Source organism: Erigeron canadensis, chromosome 2, assembly GCF_010389155.1.
Source record: "Erigeron canadensis isolate Cc75 chromosome 2, C_canadensis_v1, whole genome shotgun sequence".
Classification (NCBI taxonomy): domain Eukaryota; kingdom Viridiplantae; phylum Streptophyta; class Magnoliopsida; order Asterales; family Asteraceae; genus Erigeron; species Erigeron canadensis.
In genome coordinates, this window is record NC_057762.1 from 2,442,754 (window position 1) to 2,462,769 (window position 20,016).

General features: G+C 30.9%; 2 protein-coding genes across 2 annotated transcripts; both read left to right on the top strand.

The window, feature by feature from the left end:
• The first annotated feature begins 12,371 nt into the window (after positions 1-12,371).
• On the top strand, positions 12,372-13,539 carry LOC122589837. Its single transcript, XM_043762158.1, has 2 exons — positions 12,372-12,670; positions 12,895-13,539. The coding sequence occupies exons 1-2, from the start codon at positions 12,449-12,451 to the stop codon at positions 13,354-13,356; spliced, it is 684 nt and encodes a 227-aa protein (XP_043618093.1). The 5' UTR covers positions 12,372-12,448; the 3' UTR covers positions 13,357-13,539.
• A 1,272-nt stretch (positions 13,540-14,811) lies between these two features.
• On the top strand, positions 14,812-15,634 carry LOC122586751. Its single transcript, XM_043758740.1, has 2 exons — positions 14,812-15,140; positions 15,316-15,634. The coding sequence occupies exons 1-2, from the start codon at positions 14,812-14,814 to the stop codon at positions 15,632-15,634; spliced, it is 648 nt and encodes a 215-aa protein (XP_043614675.1).
• The last annotated feature ends 4,382 nt before the right edge of the window (positions 15,635-20,016 follow it).

A 20,016-nucleotide genomic window follows, 5' to 3' on the forward strand; every position in this document is an offset into this window, starting at 1 on the left:
GTATTTTTGATGTAATCCCAAACATGTATCAAGGTACAGGTAACCCAATATTAATCGAACAAAAATCAAACAGTCCAAAAAGGCTACAAACACTGTGACCTGAAGCATTAGTCAATATGAAAAGGCTTGTCTAACCACGCTTCCCAAACGTAAGAATCCTTTCTATCCCGGCTATGAACCCAAAGATACGAGCAAGAAACGATAGCATAAAATCTAGTTTACGTGTTTTAACCGGGTTTATGCTAGAGAGTCCATCACCCTCAATACCTAATAGAAGGAAAAACTTTCACCTAAACCACCCGAAGATACAACATTTAGTTGGGATTAAACCCTAGTTTTGTTAATTATAAGTGTTAATTTTAATTTGAATATGAAAATTACTTTTACAAATAAATTAAAAAATTAATACTCAGCTTCCTCCGTCCCACTAGAAGTGTTATGTTTTGAATTTTTAAAGTTTAACTTTTGCAACTAATTTGACCAAAAATAATTTTTTTGTGTTAGATAATATTTGATTAAAGTTATATGAATTGATTGTGTTTTATAAGTGTTTTCTACTGATATAATTTTCATCAAGTTTATATAACACAAAAAATATATTTAAGGTCAAAATTTAAAGATTAAGAATTTGAATATTCAAATTAAGACACTTGTAATGGGACGGATGAAATTTTTAAAAATAAATTTTTTAGGAGGGGTTAGAACCCCTTAAAAGTTCCAACATTGATGGGGGCTATGGTTTATATAAATTGTATGTACGTCCTTGTGGGGAATTCATACATTATTACAATAACTATTTAAGACAATTATACAATTGACATGGTCCTTAAATATATATTGGGCACGGGATTATGATCGAGGATGAAATTAGTCACTCCTAATGAAATGATAAAATATTGAAATATATAATACATGATGATTCTTGTATGTGTAGACATCATGGTTCTTGAAACCACACGACTATAACAATGCGAGTTATGGAATCCGGCCTAAATTGACGCCCATATAGGATTATGGATTCATGGGCAACCATATGTAGGGCTGTCAATGGGTTCTGGTTGGCAGGTTGGTGGGTTGAAAAACTCTGACCCTAACCCAACCCACTAAAAGTTTCAAATCAGAAATTTCAACTCTGACCCATAACCCGTCAACCCATGACCCAACCCATGTGACCCGAAAAGCAAATATATATAAATATAAAATGGAATAAATCAACCAATATAAAGCTTTATCATTGATGGTGTAAGCCGAAAATGAAGGGTACAAAAAAGAAAGAAATATGAGGGTATTGTTAATACTTGGCACAAAGTTAACAAACTTACTGTCTCATCCTACATCACTTATCATCTCACAGAATTTTGAATCCTCCTTTTATTTCATATTTAAAGTTACTTTAGGTTAGAAATATAATAAATGAGAATAGGACGTATGAGTTAGTGTAATGTGGAGTATGAACTATTATATATAATTCAATTATTTTAAAGATATTGGGTTGATGGTTCGAAAATACTCAACCCTAACCAGATTTTTTTCGGGTTGAGTTTCGGGTTGGGTCGAAATTGACAGCCCTAACCATATGGATCGTTTTTGTTTCGATTTGGGTTGGTAAAATGTTGAATCTAGGGGGATCTCTTGTAAATTGACATCACTACCAACACTACATGAACTAACATATATATACACGACGCTATGTAGAAATAATAGAATCTTATTCTCTTCGGTTTGGTAATGTTATGCATGCTTAACTACCTACAATTGCCACGGGTTACAATCTGTTTACCTCTATTTGAATACTGTATTGCTTAAGCAAAACACCCATATAAAATAAAACAAATAAAACAATACTTTGTTTCTTTTCAATTAATGTCTTTTTATCGTGAGTTGATATCAATAATAAATCACAAAAAAAATATTCATGTTAAATGGTTTTATCTCACATTCATTAGGGCGCATATGGTTTACGAAATGTTTTTAGCATCAATGGAATCTTTTAATGAAATTGGAATTTGAATGAATGAAATTTGACGAGATGTTTTTAATTTTTTTGAAAATTCAAGTGACGAATGGAATGAGATACCTTTCCCACCCTTAAGGAATGGAGATTCCATCAAATAAAGGAATGTTTATATTCCAATGTAATCATATTCCTTCATTTTTGAACAACCAAACACACACTAAGGAATGGAATCTCCTTCTACTTCCATTAGAATCTGTGAATCAAACGCGACCTTAGTTTTATATACTTGATTTATACATTATTATGTGAATCTTCGTGTACGTATTGATTTTATATGTAGTCCGTGCTCTGTAAATTTTTCTTACATCAGTTTTATAATTATCTAGGGTCAAGATTTTTACAAGAATCTTATCCGAATACAAATACATATACTTGGATAATATATACGGTCCATACAGAGTGTCATTGTCAATTTGTCATACTATTAAACTTGTTTTTACTTGTTGGGCTTCTTAGCCGAAAGTTTGGTTTCGGGTTGTCAAAACCATGGGCCCAATAGGTATTAGCTAGCAAACGACTGTCTGTCGGTACCTTAATAACCATGTCGATCACATAGTTCTTCTTACAGTATTTAAAACTAGATTTTAGACTCGTGGCAAATACACGGGTTTACTTTGTTATAAAGATTAGATTGTTTTAAAAGTTTAATAATACGCAAGTTAAAAAGTTCTATTAATTCAAAAGATAAAAAGCTAAGAAACTATCATGAAAGATATTTTAAAAAAAGAATAAACCTTGAAGAATGTTAAGAACGTAAATAAAATTAAAGGCATTCAACAGTTTGAATATTAGAAGCATGTATCTTCCTTCATCTTTTGCAACACTTCTTTGTAGACGACATTTGTTGTAGTGTTTTTTGTCTTCTCATCTTTGTCGCATATCAATACCTTCGGTCTCTTTTTTTACTTAATCCGAGATATCGCAACATACAATTGTCCGTGCGTGAAAACTGGACGTTGTAGATATAAACTAACGGTCGAAAGATTGGCCTTGACTTTTGTTGATTGTCATTACAAAAGATTTGACCAACTGGAATTGTCTTCTATGAAACCTGAACGGTATTTTTTTTAAATAGCTTTATTTGGTTAACAACAATGATGATTATAGTAATAAAATAATAATCTAGTTAGATTAGAATCCAAAACTAATAAGTACAATGATAATCATACGTATGTTTTTTAATTGAATTGGGTCTAGGCCTGTTGGGGTTAGATGTAATTTGAATTGGATATTAGTACGTATGCTTTAAACGGTTAAAATTTAGATTTAGATAGATATTGATATCCGTAAATTTTAGATTTTAATTTTGTTTGTAATTATAATTATGACATCATCAATTTTCAATTCGATGAAATCGAGCCTTATAATTGGTCAATAAACTATTAGGTCAGTTGTCTTTTAGTATATATGAAGATTGAAGTTATTGTACTTAGAAGGTTTAATCAGTAACGAGTATGGTACCCGCGTAATGCGGCGGCAGTAGTGGGAAAGGCGGTCTGTTTTATTAGAGATTTTGGATAGTTACAAAAAGAAAAAAAAAGTCCATGGGCAAATCCGGTAATTCAAAGATAGAATTACTTAATATAAAAATAGGTTATTTCTTTTATAAGGTATTATATAATACATTGAAAAGACATTGTTAGTTATGTTTATTATTTAGGTGATGTGTTTTATAATGGACGTTGGTGATGTCCCCAATATATTTTCATTTTTAGATTCTGTTCTTATTTTTAATTAGTGTACGTCATCCTCAGCTTTCGATACCTCCGCTCTCAATACATATATCCTAGCTAGCTCATTGCTACCATTTTTAGTGGTGGTTAATAAGAGCAACAACCATATCCGATTTCAATTTAGTTGTGACAGATTGGTTCTTATTTTTATTAAAAGAAATGATAATTGTTTAGCGTAGCTAAAAAGTTAATTTTCAACAAGCAAACTAACAATAACATACTAAGGCCCCGTTTATTTTTTACTTAATAAACTTAATAGTCAATAACTTAATCATTCAATCAAATTTTATATTTTTTTATTGGTAATAACCGTCTGTAGTTAATATATACATATATTATTTATTCAGACGCTTAATATACTCAGGACTTATAAACTAAAATAAAATACAGCTCTAAATTTACTAACCATCAAATTTAATTATGTTACAATAATGAAATCGTTTGAGTTAACAATTGAGAAAAGTAAATAGGAACTACTATAAGTTCAGTTAAAATAAATAGGAATTCTATCATGATTTAAGATTTTTATTTATTTATAAAAAAAAAAAAAAAAAAGTCTAACAGACGAGTTGCATGCAACCATAATATTATCATAAACAATTCTGCCAATGAAAACTCAAATCAACTATTTCCTTAATAATTGAATTGAAGTCGTGACTTCATGCCGAATACGTGGGAAAAAAAGATATTATCTATTGAATTAATTGGTGATGGTCATTTATCACATTTTATCATCTTCAAGCAACAATAGGTAATGAGTATAAAGTTTAGACTTAAACCCACACTAGTTCAAAGTTTCAATTTATTGTTATAAAATGTTAGAGTTACAAAAATATTACAAAATTTTTTTTATTAATCTCATGTCACTAATAGAATTGAAGAGATAAAAAGAAAAATAATTTCGATTTTTTTATCTACAAAGTAGTTTGTAGATATTTATTTGTAAATTGTTTGTAATTTTAACGTTTATCTTTTTTTTTTTTTTGGGGTATAAATTTCTTAATTAAACAGTCACCAAATTGATTAAACCTTAGTTTTAGTAAAAAAAGGAAAAAGTTATTTTAAAACTTAATTAATTAATCATAGTGTTTAAAATTTGTAATTAAGAGCAATCAGTAATTCATGTCTTGCAAGGCTGGAGCTCATTATTTGTTTTAGATAAACCTAAAAGCAGTCTCTTTACACCGTGATAGTAGGGATGAAGCTATCTACATTTTAACTCTTTCATACACCGTCAAGATATTGAGACCCATAATCTATAAAAATCAGCATTGGGTACTTATATACTTACTTTTCTATCAATCGGTAACTCAATTTATTTAAAATACTAGTCCTAGTACCCGTACGATGCACGGTAGCTATATAAACTGTATCCTAAAAGAATTTCGAATATGATTCATACATGATTATGAGTATGAAATAAATTATGGTTAAAATAAACCGATGATCGAAAATAAATTATAATAAATAGTAATGATAAATATAATATATGTTTAGTTAGAGTTTTGGATTTACTTTGAATTTTTACAATCACATCAAAATCGAAACTTGTAAGCATGGTGGATGACGGCAAATAACTTTGTGATTTCGGATCGTAAACTCAAAATTTTGAAATCTTTATGATAATAACTTATTATTATAAGTAATATAAGTAATAGGGGTTGAAGATTGAAAAAATAAAAAAAGAGACAATTTTATTAATGAGAAAAACGATCAATCTAATAAGAAAATTGAATCTATATACAATTACAAAAGCTAATTTAATAAAATAAGTAAACTAAAAGGACACGTGTCAATCAAGGATTACGTCATGTTTCATTTTAAGAATATTTCAATCCTGTTTTAGTTTATTGGTATATGTCTTTCATAACTATAAAAATCGATCTACAACGAGTACTTATTAAGCTTTTATTATTTGGAAGTTTATATATATACCTTCAAAATAATACTTAAAAACTAAGAATTAATCCAAACATGTATATTCTATTATCATTTACATTTATTGAATCGGTAGTTATATATGGCTATACACGTTTAATATTGATTGAAATTAGAGATTGAAGAGAATACGGGGTAGCATAAGTTATGAAGAAAAGAGGAGGTGGCCGGTTGATGACATTTAACAAAACCGGTGGTGAGAGTGACGAAGGATATGTTTGTAGAGTTTGAATGCTCCTTCATTTCATTTGATCATTTATTTATTTCTGATTCAACCATCTTTTAATTAATGATGGCAGGTAGGCTTTATCTTAAATCCTTATATTTGAGATATATTTAATTTTCTGTAGCTATTTTCATAAATTGAAATTCGATCCACACTCCATGTTGGATGTGACGTTTTTTCTTTCATCGTACTTGGAGATCCTTATCTAAAATTCAAGGATCAAATACAAAGTTGGTAATTAGTAATTATATTACGAGTATAGTAATTAAAGTACTGAATCGACAATTGGTTTTTTATATATAGAGCATATTCTAGGTATGCTAGCTATCCACGATTATATAGGTTTTTTTTAATGAAAAAGAAATTTCATCACAAATTGGCTCACAAATTTGTCAACGAGTTTGTGATCGAATTGAGATCGCTACAATAATGTTATTTACAAATTAACTAATCTGACCAGCGTGTAAAATCCCTATTTACCAAAAGATAGGATATGGGGGAGAGCACCTTGACTTCGATTCACCACAAATTGTATCATATTTATGGTTTGCTAGAATGAAATGAAAAAGTAACTAATAATAAAGTTAAGGTGTGTAATGAGAACTTATACAATTTGAGGTTTTCTTCAATGATTTATGTGAATTGACATTGAAATATGGGAATTGACATTGAAATGGGATAACATGCACTTGTGCAACATAATTGGATCAATAGTTGAATTTGGTATACTAGTAAATCATGTAAAGAGTGTAGAAAGATACAATTGTACTTATTATCTACGTTAGCATGAATAAAAGTAAATCAAAGTCCTTTTTTGCAAATAACATATTAAATTTTTTTTACTAGGCTTTCCATATAAAGATGTATGTATCCAAAAACGAACCTAGCTACAAAGTTATTACATAAATAGCCCCTATACTTGTAGGAAGTTTTAATTTCATGAATTAAATGAGAAATTGTACATATACTAGGTGAGAACCTGGGGGGACAATAATGTCAACCAGCTACGTACATAAAAGCCTCATGAATGTACTGTCCCAAATTTATGAAGACCTGTCTGTCATATTTTCTTAATTTTATATATGTCTCTCATGCATGGATTAGCTATAGGGGACGTACATGGCTTACCCTACGATTGAAGTCATTTCCTAAATGTTCATCCTTTGTTTTTCTTCTACATCAGAAAATAAACTAAGCAAAATCTAAATTAAAGTTAATTTGCATTACTCTTAATTAACAACAACAAATTTCAAGTGTATACAGTAGATTACATGGAAAATTAGAAATAGAAGACAAACTGGCAATAAGCTTCGCTGCCACGTACTCCTTTTAGTATAGAAAAAACTAAATTAGCTTTATCTTTTAAAATTTTAACACAAGTACGAGTAATTTCCTTGGTATCATATATATAATGGAGTATGATCATAATATTTATATATATATATATATATATATATGAATTTCAAATGGAATTCTTTTCTCTAGATTTTACTATATGAATTCGTTTCGTTGTAAAGAAATTAATATTTCTAAGGCTATATCTCCAATGTTAAGAACGCCCTAGGCGTCCTTGAGCTGCCACATCATATCCTTACAAATCCTTATACATCCTTATAAATCATTCAAATCCTATAATTTTATCTCCAACCATACAAACATCCTTATATATCCTTACATATCCTTTTACCTCCAACAAAAATATATTAGGTAAGGACAAATAAGAGTATGCCCTTAGGCAAGGGCATCCTTTAAAAAATCTTTAGTTTTGAACAAGCTTCAACGACAAAAGATATCCAAGGACACCTAAGGTCACCCCATTGGAAATAGCCTAAGTAGTAGGTTAATAAGTGTTTTAAATTTATTATTTTAGCAAAAACAAAGAAGAACACCATCTTAGATTATTCTAACACTTGAGGGCACGCTTAAATACAACATAATTGATCAATGTCGTTGAACCGATCAAAATTAAAACTAAATACCAATAATTAGTACGGGTAAATAGAGTATCGTATCCTCAGGGAATCATGGGAAAGTGTTAAGTAATTTACAAGAATTAATTAAACTAGACATAAACTTAAAATTGATTGATTGATTGGTTTGATTAACAACTAAAAGTGATTAAAGACTTAACAAAATAATTCAATTAAACAAAGTAGACAATTCTCATGCTTCAAATTATGTTTTCAAATATGTAACCTAACTTATATTCGTTGGAAATCATATAGACATGATTCGTTAAAATGTTTGGAATGAATGAAATTAAGAACTAAAGCAATCGGTTGTGATGATTCACGATAATGAAAAATCGAGGAATTGACACAACTAGAATTTCAATTCATTAAAATAGAATTACAAGTTCATGAGAGATTCTTTCAATAATCCATGATTAACAATAATTTGGAACCAAAAGATGGATGAAATTCATTCAAAGTCATAAACATGTAATTGTTCATTCAAATCCAAACAACATTAGATGCAAAACACAATTAAGAATTAAACATCTAATCCAACATGAATATGAGAAAGGTTGAACATAAAAGTCTTATATAATTGTTCACATGAGAATGATCAAAGAAAACCTAGCATATTATCTTCATCAATGATTCTTCAATTAAGGCTTTGATCTCTATGAAAATATGAATTGATGATGAAATTGGGGTGTTGTGTAGGTTAGGAATTGCCCAGGGATGAGAAAATATGAAGTGTTAACCTCCCAAAGTCGTGTATGAGGGAATATAAATTGAAAATTAAAATATAACCACCAAATTCGGATTTGTATACAGATACAGCCATCCCAGATGGTCACCAGGGCGTCCCAGACTGCCCTCCAAAAATGGCACTTTTCCAGATTTTTGCCTTGATACTTCTTGACTTGATTCTTGACTTTGTTTGACTTCTTAATGATCAATTTAACTTCAATTTGCCACCAAAGACCTGAAACACTTAAACAAACATAAAAATGCCCTAATCGTCTATTAACATTCACAAAACATGTTCGTTTTCATACTTTAAGATTAGACGAATTAGGCGTTTATCAATAATATATTGGTTTCATAATATATACATGGATATGTAATTTACTTGGTGATTAGACAATCAAGCAAAGTTAGTGTAGTGCTAAACTCGTTCTTTTGGTTAAAATGACCAAGTTTACTGAGTCGCACTCTCACCGACTTGTGAGAACTTCAAGAGAAATGAAGGATGTGGGCCTTGTGTTCAATCCCTAGACAAAATGTACGTGTTCATAAAGCACAATTAAAACCATATGGAAATATGTTAATAAGGGCGTTGGTCGTCATCATATATATCTCATATAAATTAAAGCAATACAATTAAGAAAAATAACAACTATTGATCACTGCGATCAACATGCCTTTAACTTTTTAGGTGTCAAGCTAGCATGTGATACTTACTTTCTTTTTTTTTTTTAAAGTGATTCAACTCACCCCGAAGAATCGCCGGCAGTATATATATATAAGTATTTACATAATTTTGAAAGAGCACCAATCAATCCAAGACAACCTATTGTTTTTAGATCTATTACAAAACCACATAAACCCCATACACTTAATGTTGTGCATGACTGTCTTCTCGTTCACTTCCATTGGCGAACTTGATCTCGCATCTGATCTTCCAAATAAACCAGCAGCTCGACATAATGATGCCTTTGATAACTGATTTTTCAATGTCACACTTCCTTTGTTGCTCATGAAACAATAAAAGGTCCTTGACATCGAAGATAAAGAAAGGGGTCGTTTTACACCAGTCTTGTACAAACTGCAAAAAATCTTGGCGGCCAACATACACTTGCAAAAGATATGCTCCACAGTCTCCACTTCATCCCCACAAAAAAACGCACATAGGATCAGTGATGTTATAGTTACGGGCTAGCAAAGCTTCTGAAGTAGGAATCCTATTCATAACCGCCCTCCATAAAAAACTACCAAGGCATATGTGTCCAATAGGTTCATTAGATCTTGCTACAATTATTCTAAACAATGTCTCGTACAATGTTGATTTTCAAAGGTTAAGCTATATATCATATGGATCAAATGGTAACTTTAAAATTGTAAATGAACGTAGGAATTAGATGATGCTGCAAGTTGTAAAGACTCTACCTTCTTCTAATCTTGATGGATGAAATTATGTTTTTCTATCTGTTTCTTGGAATTTAATAGAAGTAGTGCTTGTGAGATTAGTTGGTTGGATTGGATTATCACACACCCACCTCTTGTTATTCTTTCAATTATAATGCAACTAATTAATTGTATCATTTTTCTCTAGTAAACTTTCTACTAAAGTGCTGGATCGAGTTACCGTTTTTTCTATAAAACATACTTTTGGCCTCAAATAATAATAATCATATCTAACTTAACTCATCACAAATTAAGGGAGAATTAATTTCAATCTTAATTACTTGTATTCATTCAATTAAGGTCTCTTAAATCATGTCTAGCTAGTTAATTAGTAAGCAAAAAGTTGTTTATAATAGTATAACTTTGTATTCTATATCTAATTAAATAACCTTGATGCAGCTATATATATAATGCATGAACAGTCTCATAGGACAGTTTAATCAATACAAATCTCTGCTTCCATTTAAGTTTTAATACCAAAGACATAAATAAATCAGATGAAGACAAGTCTTACATATCCCATCATCATAAACTGAATTGAGAATTGAAAGAAAGAAAAAAAAAGGACAAGCATGATTTAATAAGGTTGTTTATATGAAATAAATTCATAGGAGTAGATGAAATAACTTATGGTGAGATTTAAAGAGTGTAGAGGGGGTTGTGGGAAGCTTTAAAAGTTTTAGTAGTTCAAAGGGGGAAAGATGACTAATTCTAATTGTTTTAAATACGTAAGGGGACGTGTCAAATTTAATAGCCGAGGGGGTGGTGTTGGGTGCTTTTAATTAAAGGTTTTGTAGTTCTTTGAGTGACCCAATTGTGGAAGTTGGTTTTTAATGAATCCTCATTTATAGCTCTTTTTAAATGTGCATTCATGGCTTACTTCAACTGTATCTATACAGTCTCCCTTACCCCTTCATTCAATGATAAACTACATCATATCTCCTTTATCTTCTCCAATGTGACTTTTTTGTCCTCTTTATCCATCTTGATTCACATATTAGTCCCTAGCCAAGTGCTTATATAATTAAGCTTAAGTAGAAATTGAGCTTCAACAATATTTAAAATGCTTTGAGTAGGAGACAGATTCATGTTTGAAGGAAATAGCATGACAAAGAATAGCACTTTTGGAACTGTAAACAAAACATATTAAAATTTAAGGATTTGGCCTTTTCTTTTCAAACGGTGCAAATTCATTTTAACACTAAAAATCACTAACGTAAAGATGAACCCTGGTCTAGCTTCTTCCTTTTTAAAAAAAAAAAAACGTCTAAGAAACTTTAATCCCACATTGACAAGAAATTTGCCTAGCTATTAAATGTAAATAACTCATATGCCTAAAATCAACCTAAAACCTTAAGAATTTGACATGTGGATTCACTAATTACCAATTATATATCTATATGATCATAACCATTAGATGAAGTTACACAAATGTAGTGCAATACAAATTAATTTAAGGACTTAATTTGCGTGTTATGCAAATCGTGTTAATTACATAGCATGTACTATGATCATAACCAATAGATGGAGTGAGTTATAATATAGAAAAATATATTACAATACGCGTTTCAAAATATGTAGTTATCTTATGTATTTAAGTGCAATTAATTGATGATCACGACGTTTAACGGGTCTTTTAATACGTATACCAGTACATAAATATATATATTCAAATTGAATTCATGTTACAAAAGACCTTGCATTTAATTATAGGTGAGGTGTTATGCTAACTTTATCATATAAAAATTGGCTACCAAATTGAGTGGTGCAATCAAAGTTCAGGTGTATGATCAACAACTATAGCAATGAGTTGATTGATCATGAATTATAATAATATATCGAAAGCACAATCTGAAATTTAAAATAAAGGTGCCCGATTGCTAAATTATTTTAGCCTCCCTGCTGGTCCGTCACTATATATAGACATCCATCACTCGTGTACGTACGAACTAGTTATATTGTCTTCATTGGCTCATAGCATAGTCCTTATAATCAAGTGTATGAAACTACGAAATACATTTGACATTACATATGAAAGAAAGAGACGTTTATGAGCTAGCTAAACGTTTGGTAGAACTACATAAAATTGTGGTAGTAATTGCAAAAACTTATAGCTTCACTTGAAGTGCAAGTAATGAAGAGTTTTGATGGGGCCACACTAGTTCCACATTTATTATTTTGCCCCTTTTAGATTCTCCCTTTTAGTTATTTGCTTATTTTAATTATCCTACCTCATTTACCTCCTTTTTTTTTCTTCTTTCCCTTCTATATAAATGTCATCACCATTACACAATCTTGATCTCACACACACACTTAACATCTCAAAAACACAAACACCCTCTTTAGAGTGAACAAAAGGAGAGAAGTTTGCTATATCTATATATAATTTATATCTTATATGGTTTCTATTCATACATCTATTTTGCCTACATCAACAATGATTCAAGATTGTGAAGATTTTTCTAAGAAGAGAAAACGTGATGGATCATTACAACCTCAAGATTTCTTGGATGATCTCCTTTCATCAAAAATCAAAAACTCGAAGAAATCATTACTTGACACCGAACTTCATCTCGAGACTCCCATGCCTTTGGAGTGGCAACGTTGCCTCGATATCAAGGTATATGTATACTTTAATTTCTTTCAAAAGACGATAAAATGAATTATGTGTGTCAATAGACAAGTCATAAAAGTGTTCATATATTTTGATAGAGTTGAAAATTATGGCAAAACAAAAATTAAAAACTTATTTAGGGTTGAAAAGTTTATACAAAGCACTTGATTAAGTTCAATTTATCATTAATAATTAGTTAATTCTCTAATTACACAATTGAATCCATGCAGTCTGGCCAAATATATTATTACAACACAAGCACACATAAAAAGACTTCAATGGATCCTAGAAGAAGCACACAAGAACCACCAAAGAGTCATATGAGTCTTGATCTTGAACTCAACTTACCATGTGGATCATCATCATCATCTCATGATCATCATCATCATAATTCAACAAAGAAACACCATGTTGCCGACAACTTCTCAAAGTACAAGAATTCGAACACGCCGATGACATCAAACAATAAGAAAATAAGTAAAAATGGCGGTATGCCATCATGGTTGGCTTTGGAAGGATCATCATCAAGTGGAGATCAACAACAAGAGATGATGACAGCAGTTTGTAAGAAGTGTCATATGTTGGTAATGATGTTCAAGAGTTCACCTTCATGCCCTAATTGTAAATTCATGCATCCACCCAATCAAACCCCTCCAAGTCTCTTTACAAGAGAATTAAGCCTCTTGTGTTGATTAGTTAAATTAATTAATTAATTAGCTAATCATGGTTTAACTATTAACTAAGTGCATCCCCTAGTTGTTTCTAATATAAGAATGTGTAAAATTTTATTTGATATAATTTTAAAAAATTTAGCTAGCTAGCTAGTTATATGTCTTTAATTAAGTAGTGTATATGAATGGTGAATTGGTAAGAAAGGAAGGTGAATATGAATGAAGCCAATGGAATTAGAAAGGTTGGCTTTTGGTTATTTTTCTTTGGGAAATGCTAAAACGTGTGTAAAACCATATTAAAAGTCCACCTCCTGATTTCCATGATAAATGTACAAACAATTTATGCACCTTAAACACAGCCCTAAGGGCTGTATTTAGTAAACCCCTTTTTCTTTATCTAGAATAATATGAATTTAGTGTAACTTATAACTTTTTAATATGCTCAGACTGCGAAAAAGATTTTTGGTTTTTGAGCAAAAAATTATAGTACTCTATTATTAATTGTGGTATATGCAAATCACTTGCGAATAAAAAAATTAAAAGGCCCAAGAAAAAATCTATTTTGTTGCTAAATGCTAATGTACTATGCTTTTTTTGGTCTTCCAATTAGAAGGCCCAAGAAAAAATCTATTTTGTTTTGGAATATCAGGTATATATTATTTTAATTAATTTTAAAAATATCTATCATCTATTATATATATTTGGTTTCTGTCTGTTATAATGTTCTTATATTTTACGCCTAACATTTTCCCATAAATTAAAATTGTATGGTTTTCATTTCACTTTTTATGTAAAATTTAGAATTTGCATTTGGGTTGCTTTAACTTTAAAAGAAGCTGACTGCCAAAGTATCCAAACATGTCATGTGATAATTAAGTAATTCAAGTATTTGACTCATATTTTTCCTTGATTAAAATTAAGATTAATCAAAGTTTGTACATTTTAAATGTGTTGATAAGATGTAATATGATCAATGAAGCAAACTCTCATCATTTATTATTTTCCCCCTAATAACCAAAAATAATTATTAATAAGTTATTATAAAAATTAAACTTATATATTGTGTTATCTTTAAAAATAATGAACTGAAACAAATAAATTAGAATACGCATATATGTTAGTTAGGGTGGAAGGAGCCGAGCGCGAGATGGGCGCGAGTTGGCGGGAGATGGGCGAGCTTCGGATGCAAGTGACGCAAGCTGAGCGCGAGCTGGGTTGAGCGAGTTCCATTCTCGCTGCGAATTGGGAACGACAGGGACTAAAAGTGTAAGTATTTCAAACGGTCATGTGACCGTTGGAGGACCTTTGGTGTAAAAATATACGCTCCAGGGACTAAAAGTGACAAGTTTGGAAAACTTTTTTTTATTTAAAATTTGTATATATAGAGCCGAACCTATTATACCAAAAACACAACCCAACACCATTTTTACTCTATATTTCTCATTTCAAACACAATTATTAACATATTTTCATCACATGGATCCATTATCTTCATCATCTTCATCATCACCATCGTCCGAAGAAATTTATTCAGCTTCAGAATTTTCAATTGCTTTGTCGTTTCTAAATTTATCCACGGGTAGTAGCCTACCTTTTTTGCAAAGTGTTCTTGACGCGGTTGAAGACGACACAGCAAGCTCAACCAAAACTCGCGCCTACATCGAGCAGTTTTGGGAACGAGCTCACGAAACACTTATGCATGACTACTTTGTTGAAAACCCAAAGTTTGGCCCGGTTTGGTTTCGTGAAAGATTTAGAATGAGTCAAAGGTTATTTTTAAAGATTGTTACTGATATTGAGCAACGGTTCGTTTACTTTCAACAGCGTCTAGATCTGTCGGGGGGGAAAGAGTTTAGCTGCCATACAAAAATGCACATCCGCGGTAGAACAACTTGGAACTGGCAACCCTCCAGATAACTTTGATGACTACTTGTGCATGGCAGCAAGAACTTATCGCGAAAGCCTTGATCATATTTGCAGCGCGATCATCGAGTTATATCGTGACGAGTACTTACGTAGGGCGACTAGTCATGATGTTGCCCGGTTATACAAAGCGCATGAACGGATACACAAGATTCCGGGAATGCTAGCAAATCTTGATTGTACGCATTTTGTTTGGAGAAATTGTCCTAAAGCGTTGAAGGGACAATACAAGATAGGTGATCATCCATACCCAATGGTTACGCTTGAAGTCGTTGCTTCTCAAGACTTGTGGATTTGGCATGCTTTTTTTGGTCCTCTAGGGTCGCTCAACGATATCAATGTATTGAATCAATCGACTTTATATATGAGGGAGTGAAATTCGACGGCTCCTGACTCGTCTTTTACCGTAAACGACTGTCGTTACAAACGGGGATACTATCTTACCGATGGAATCTATCCTAAGTGGGCGACTCATGTCAAGGCAATGCCATATCCGACTGAAACAAATGACAGAGAGTTCAAGAAAGTTCAAGAATCGGCAAGAAAGGATGTAGAGCGAGTGTTTGGTGTTTTGAAAGGAAAATGGGGGATTTTGAGTCGGCCAATACGAGCGATGACGGTCGACAAGATTACTAACATTGTGCACGCGTGTATTATATTGCACAACATGATTATAAAGGATGATGGAAGAGCAATATCACCGGTTCGTATTGTGGATAGGGGAGTTCAAGTGATTTATAACCACGATGCAGTGGATGAGATAGAAGATGAAAAAGTTCATCATCGTCTTCGATATGATCTTAAAGAGCACGTTGGGAGACTAAATTTATCCCATCTCGACGACCCGGCGGCTCAACCAACACATATTGCCGATTTATTTATTTAGTTTTTTTTATTCGTAATAAAATGTATGTGTTTTTATTTTATTTTATGTTTTGTATCTTTAAATTTTTAATATCTAAATGAAATGTATGTGTTCTCTTTATAAATATGGTAAGTTATATATATAAAAGGGTTAATTATGTAAAGTTTATATATGTTAAAGATAAATTATTAAAATGTGGAAAAAAAAGTTAGGAGTTTCGGTTGCCACTAAAAAAAGGTTGAAAAAAGGTTGGGGGATTGAATTGAGGTAAAATAATTTAATTGGTTAATTGAAGGGAGATGGGAGGATTGAACTCTCCACTCCCTCCACCCTTACGAGCAGATTTTACAAGCTTGGTATAACTATATAGCTATCTATTATATATATAAGACAAAAGTTAAAAATTTTGTTTATATTTTATAAAAAACAATATTGGTAAATTATTTAATGAGAAATGATCAACTACCAATATGAATATATTTATTAATAAATTCAACCACCCTTTTGAATGTTTATTAAATTACCTATTGATGAATAAATTTAATAGCGCGATACAAGTTCATTAAAGTCATCAGAATTCAGAAATGGTTTCGTATAAGTAATTTATATATATGGCATATTTATATCATCACAACAACCATATGTGTGCAATGCAAATGCTAATCAAACCATATCCAAGGGCCGGATGATGCATGGTCAGTAGTCAACAAATTTTTCAGTGAACACAAAGTGACAATCCCGATGTACGTCACATATATATATAGTACAATTTAAGTTAGATATACTACCGTCATTTCAACACTCGACACATCAATTTTACATTATTCTTTTAAAATATAATATACACAACTTAAGCATCTTTAATTATGATCGGGTGTTAATTAACAAAAACACATCTCGCGTTTGGTTTATGGATTTTAATGATATCTGATGGAATTGAAATTGAAATTCATTATATAGTATGTTTAATTGTCAAAAAATGATGAAATTTATTCCATTGAAATGTAAACATTATTTCATTTAACGTAATTCACATTTCTTTGAGTTATTGGATAGAATTTCATTTCTACTCTCTCTTGATTTTTTGAAAACAAAATCCTTACAAAAACATTACGTGAACCAAACATGCTCTCAGTATTCGAATTTGTGAAAAAGCATTCCGCATGTATTTCGTAATTTCTATTTTCGATTTAACAAAGGCGACAAGCATATGCGTGGTTACAAACACAAAAATTATACAAAAGTCCAAATTGATAAAGTTGTCTATCTATTTTAATTAGATTCAAATTTGATCTATAATTAACACCAACTGTTAATTGGTCGGCGTGTGACTATAAAAAAGATTTAAAAATGATCACGAGGATATCCCAACTTCCCAGTTAGATCAAGTACATTCGAGTTAAAGACAAACCCACTCCGAGTAAATTGGACAATAAAAATTAAAACTCATGTAATTAACGATTTAAATTGAAAGGCAGAGTATTTTAGTGTAATGGTACGACATTATAATTTTTGTGCATTATGAGGTAGGGAGTATATGCCATATATATTTTGTTACTGATTTTGGCAGTTGAAACAATAACATTATATATAATACATACCATCCAAGTATAAATTTTGTGATACCCGGACATTCGAGTGATCCCACAATTCGTATTGATATTAATTTGGTCATTGAGATATAACTGCATGTACAGAAATCTCCAACAATCTACATGTAATGTATCTATATCACACACAAGTACTATATACATAGACACTTGGATAGTGTTTTCTCATGATGAAAAAGTATGGACGCATGAGGTTGTATTCAATGTCATAACCTTCTCGTTACGTAATATATAGTACTAAACAGATACAAAATAAATATCCTTTAATTTGTTCTTTTAGTTGAAATGAACAACTATTTAAAGAAGAGCGTCTGAGTGATGTAGATAGTAAGGTCCATAACATATATTGTCATTGTAAGGTTCTTTTCCTATCTAAAATACATAAGTATATGTGGTGTATTTTTCTTTCTTTCATAAGAGACATCTCTACTAATAATTAACTATAAGCATTCTGATCAGAACACGTTAAATACAAGCATGTTTTGGCTTTTAGCTAGGTCGTCTGGTCAAATTCGTTGCTCCTAGCATAAAGGCCGTTATTCTTTTGGCCTGTCCTAAGCCCGAAATTCCTTAAACCCGGTCCTGATTGCAAGGTTGTTTTCATATGCAATAATAACTAGATGATGTGTCATTTTTCTTTCTTTCATAATTAAAGGGGGCATCTCCACGAGTAACTTGCCTTTGTATCATGTTGATATCGTTTTGTACTTGATGATAGTGAAAGCTAGCTAGCTTGCTTACTGTTCATTGTGATACACTATTAGAACAGGGGAATTTAATGAGTGTCACAATCTAAACCTAACTTCAACTTAATGCGTTTGTATATTTGCAAAGCCTAATAATACACTTTTATTTATTTTTTTATTTTTTATTTTTTATTTTTTTTTGTATATCTACGATTTTCAAAGATATGATAATTCTTCATAAGAATAACGAGGGCGGCTCAAGTAATCTAATGGTCAAAACCAAAAATTTATCGATACTTTATACCACAATTTTTCTAAGTTTTGTTGGATCCAAAGTTTTTCATCTAAATTTTAAAATCAATATGGGAGGATCTCATTTCTTAATCAACTTGGAGAATAGTTAAAGATGTTTGTGTCGTGTTAAGGCCTATTCATCATCTTTGTTATACCATGATCATTGGAGAAGGCTGAAACAAAGGGGCGAGGATCACGAGACCTAAAGATAACATTACGAAAGATAATCAGGGAGCGAAATTCACGAGACCCAAAAATAACAATAACAAAATATGTTTTTGAATCAATTAATTGCGATTAAAATCACACCATTGACTCATTGAGCGAAAAAGCATAATGAGGAGCCGAGGGCACCTGGGCCTCTTAAACTTTGTCCCCGCCCTTGATGGTAATCAACCTATATTATTTTTTGAGTTGGATTACTTAAGGCCCAATAGAATGTTGCTTATACAGGGCCCACTGGCCCAGTAAGGGAATCATATATTTGGAGTACACAAAGACCAATTCTTCACAAAAGAGTCGTGTTCAAATAGTTCAAAGTTCAATTACCATTTACCAATGATCTGGCCGAGATTTAATGGATAACATATTGATACGTAGTCATGATATTAAAAATAAAATTTGTAGGAAGTATCATTACTTTTTGCTTAAACAGGTAATTATAATATTAAAAGTGCTATTAGAAGAATGAATAATAATAAATAATATTTGGCATGTATGGTGACTTTATAATGGGACACAATGTAAATAGGAATTACGAGTAGGTAAAATGTAAACAGTCATGTTTTTATAAAAAAAAAAAAATAGAGATTGTTTATTTGTTTTCATAAATACCCCGGTCAAAATGAGGGGACACAATGTAAATAGGCATGTGGTAATTTGTTTATTTTTGTCTTCGGTTAGGTCTCATATGTTTTAAGGACTTGATAATTCGATTAAGATTTTTGACTAATTTATGACACATAATAATTTTTATAACAAGTCAGTTTAAGAGAAAAAATCTAACACAAGTTTTAAATAAATAATATAATATATCACTTTTATAACATACCAATAATACAGTACATGTAATATATTTATAAAATATGATGTATAATGTTGAGAATAAGTTAAGTGTTACTATAATATATATATATATATATATATATATAGGGGAGTCATCCAATAAGAACAAATTAAAAATAAGAACATGTAAGAACCAATAGGACACTTCCACATTACCAACCATTAGAAAGGATAATTTAGACAATTCAAAAATACATTTAATTTAGATTTTTTAGAAGTAGTTATTATTTATTAATTC

What these genes read in the sequence shown, in the direction of transcription:
- LOC122589837 (XM_043762158.1), top strand. Translation starts at nt 12,449, where the DNA reads ATGGTTTCTATTCATACATCTATTTTGCCTACATCAACAATGATTCAA. An exon ending in AACGTTGCCTCGATATCAAG is followed by an intron (nt 12,671 to 12,894) that starts GTATATGTATAC and finishes GAATCCATGCAG; the next exon opens with TCTGGCCAAATATATTATTA.
- LOC122586751 (XM_043758740.1), top strand. Translation starts at nt 14,812, where the DNA reads ATGGATCCATTATCTTCATCATCTTCATCATCACCATCGTCCGAAGAA. An exon ending in GTTACTGATATTGAGCAACG is followed by an intron (nt 15,141 to 15,315) that starts GTTCGTTTACTT and finishes TCATATTTGCAG; the next exon opens with CGCGATCATCGAGTTATATC.